General features: G+C 30.2%; 1 protein-coding gene across 1 annotated transcript in view; it reads left to right on the forward strand.

The window, feature by feature from the left end:
- Window positions 1–3,148, forward strand: part of LOC144835253 (uncharacterized) — a 97,386-nt gene extending 94,238 nt beyond the window's left edge. The window contains exons 157-158 of the mRNA XM_078690315.1: window positions 527–738; window positions 2,492–3,148. Coding sequence (XP_078546441.1) covers window positions 527–738; window positions 2,492–2,647 — 368 coding nt within the window. The 3' untranslated portion in view covers window positions 2,648–3,148. The remainder of the gene's footprint in view (window positions 1–526; window positions 739–2,491) is intronic.
- The last annotated feature ends 376 nt before the right edge of the window (window positions 3,149–3,524 follow it).

Here is a 3,524-nt window from a genome sequence, read left to right on the forward strand (position 1 = left end):
AAACTACTCGTATCAAAAAACCTGTAAATTAAATCAATTCATGTTTTGAAATTACAAATCACAAATTATAACTCTTGCCTCCAAGTAGTTCTCGAGAAAATGCAATTTCAGTTTACTTGTTATTTTAAGACTGCTCGCCGGCTTTTGAAAATTCTGTCCTATCTTTTAACACTAGCAGGTCTGAAAATTATACTAAAAAGTGGTCAAGAATTGGGACCGTGGTCCGGATTGGCTCCAACATTTAATGGAGTGGTCCTTGACCACATATCTATCTGTATTTTCATTTTGGTAAAGATCTTGTAATTACTTTTTGAGTAATCCTGCTAACAAACAAACAGACAGACAAAACAAACAGACAAACAAACGCAAATGACTACATATACCACCTTGGCAGAGGTAAAAAGAGCAAAAAGCTCAATTAAAACCAAAAAAAAAGGCAGAAAGACAGAATTTTTGGTTCGCACTAACCCTTCATCTGCAATTTGTAGTATATTAATACAAATGTAACCAATTAACTTATTTATAGGTACTAGTGGATCAGAGCCTCTAGAATGTGGTTTGTTAGAGAATTGGGTAAATATTACAAACGAGCGTGGTTGTCGGGCAGTATTTGAGAGGGATCTTGGTATCTGTCGTGGTGGTTGTGGAGAAACCATGAAACATTGTTGTCAACCAGAAAGAGTTATTTCATCAATAGAGAATCTTGTGTGTCCAGATGGTACCACTGATTACATAGAGGTATGTTCCATTTTTTTGTAGTTGAGTTATTAAAAGCCAACTTCTCTGAGGCTCCGCTGTCTACACTATCAAAAAAATATATATGGGCACACTTTTGACGAGTTGGTTATCTGCATGACAAATACCACGCACATTATATGCATATCAAATTATGCGCACAAAAAGATTATGTCATTATGACCTGAGAAAAATAAAATGTTGTTAATAGTGAGCTCTCCATTTTGTGTCTGAGTATATACAGTATACACTATATAACTACATACAGTGTAGCATAACATATTAACGTGTTGAAGAAATTTGGATATGTAGAATATAGATGCGCACTCGTTTAAATGTGATGAACTATGACGCAAAAGATGAAAATACGACTTTTACAATCCAATTGGCCATATGACGTCAAAACATTCAATAGGCAAAATTGTTACATGAATTTATATCTACAATTAAACAGCTTCGATAATACGTTTTAATCCTGAGGGTGAGTTTTCATTCTGACGGGCTATAACACATTGAAATTTGCTATAAGGATGAAAATAAGTGTTATTCAAATTTGTTGACATGATGATGACATCAAAATTAAAATGTTTCTAATTCTGATGAAAGATAATTGATTGAGCAAAAAAATATTAAAATCTAGGAGAAATTGAGGTACAAATAAGCGAGATGTGTTCTATTAAATGTGATGAGCTATGACGAAAGAGACAGAAATCTTATTATTTACATTTGTGTGGCCATACGATGACGTCACCCCATCCGAGAGATAAACATTTTTCATGAATTCACATCAACAACTTATCCACTTCCATAATAATATAAAAAAATTGGGGTCACGGTTGATCCTGAGGAGCTATAAAAGATTCAAAATAGGCATGATTTTTGTAACCTTTTCAACTAAAACGCACACAAATTTAAAATTTTAAATTTTTGTGAAACATGCCATTTTTAATCAACAAAAAGTTTGCCATTGATATGACTTAAATGTTCACAAAATGTCACTAAAAAATAACGTTTGGTTTTTAATATATGAACAATCGTGTGGAAAATGGAAAATGTCTGATTTTTTTTTAAATTACTAGGAAAAGCTGGAAAATTATAATTCAAGAGAAGAAAACATGATTTTCATACTCCATGCGCATGGTACGAGTACAATATTTTGTGCGCGTTGGAATTTTCTACTTTCTACGCGAAACATGCCATTTTTAATCAACAAAAAGTTTAAATTTTCACAAAATGTCACTAAAAATAATGTTTGGTTTTTAATATATGAACAATCATTGAAATTCATAAAATCGTGCGTAAGTCACATTGCGCAACTCTGACGTCTTTAAAAAATAAATGCTGCACAACTTCATATAAATGTCCATATGTTGACAAAGTTATGAAATGTTATGTTAACACATTTTAGAGCCACAAAAAAATTACAGAAAGAACGAAGAAAAATATAGAAAAAAAAGCAAAAGAGTAATCCGCTACAAAGCGGATAACTAATTATACAGAAAAAAAAGATGATCCAATACAATAACAAGGAGTTATCCGCATTTTGTAGATAACTAATAATGTAAGATTTAACTGAAAATTTGGAAAATAAAGATCAAGTAGAAAAAATGTGTTTATACTATTTTGAATTGTCGATTCTCAGCTTTGCAATATCTAGTTCCTTCTCTAGCCTAGTCAGATATAAGAATACAATTTTTTATTGTTTTTTAAAGATAAAACAAAAAAAATTAAATATTTGAAATTTTGTTTAATATAGGTGGATACAATTGAAGCATGTTCTTGTGTGTATGAGGAGGGAGGTGAAGCTGTGGCAAGCTCAGATTATGAAGACTACTCAACCTTTGAAGATTCTTCATCAGACATTGAACAGTCAATCAGTTCGAATGTAGAAAATGACTCATTTCAAGATTAGTGATTAATTTGATCAATTCTTTTAAGCCTGTAGCTGTACATCAAATTTATTTTTTAGAAAATCAGTAACACACATTTTTAGGGGAAAAAAGGTATACTTCATATAATTTCTAATAGTCACAAAAACTCTTGTCACTAATATATTTGAAATAAATCTCTGAAATGATTGTTAAAAATCAAATAAAAATTCTCATTTTAACTAATATAATTGCATTCTTGCAATGGGTTGTAATATTTTACAATAATTTCTATTTAGATTTTGTTTTGTTATTCATGAATATGTAAAATAGATAGTATGCAGTCTTTCTAAATCTTCAGGTGTTTGGTAACTTTTTTCCAACTAGTGAATAGCATTTTGGAATTAGGGAATTCAGTCATTGTCGTCAAATGAAAATAGTATTGATAACATTGAGTAGTCCTATACATTAAGGTTAATGTGCTTAATATGTACACTGTTTTACTTGCATAGATTACAAAAAAAATAAAGAAAAAATGTATAAAATATTTGTATTGATGTTGTTTATTTTACATTTTTATTTGTCACCTAAAAATTAGTGAACCAAAATTTAAAAACAATTTTAATGAAAATTCTCAGTTTAAACAGCAACCAATCCAAGTGACTTGATGTCGACTTCTCGTTTTACCATGCAGGATATCCATTTATGTTTATTTCTTGAATACAATTTTACCACAGTTTTATAAAACTCTAAATAACCATAGGCGGCATGATATTGTTTTCCTAAAATTATTTCATAACATTGCACACTCCCAAAAAAACATTCTATGAGAGTTCCATTTCCGGGTATCTGGATGTCCATATTCATAAATTTCTTCAATACATTTATATTTATCAATTTTATCCCAACCGATGAAGTTTA

Source organism: Antedon bifida, chromosome 1 (assembly GCF_963402885.1).
Source record: "Antedon bifida chromosome 1, ecAntBifi1.1, whole genome shotgun sequence".
In the NCBI taxonomy this organism is placed as follows: Eukaryota; Metazoa; Echinodermata; class Crinoidea; order Comatulida; family Antedonidae; genus Antedon; species Antedon bifida.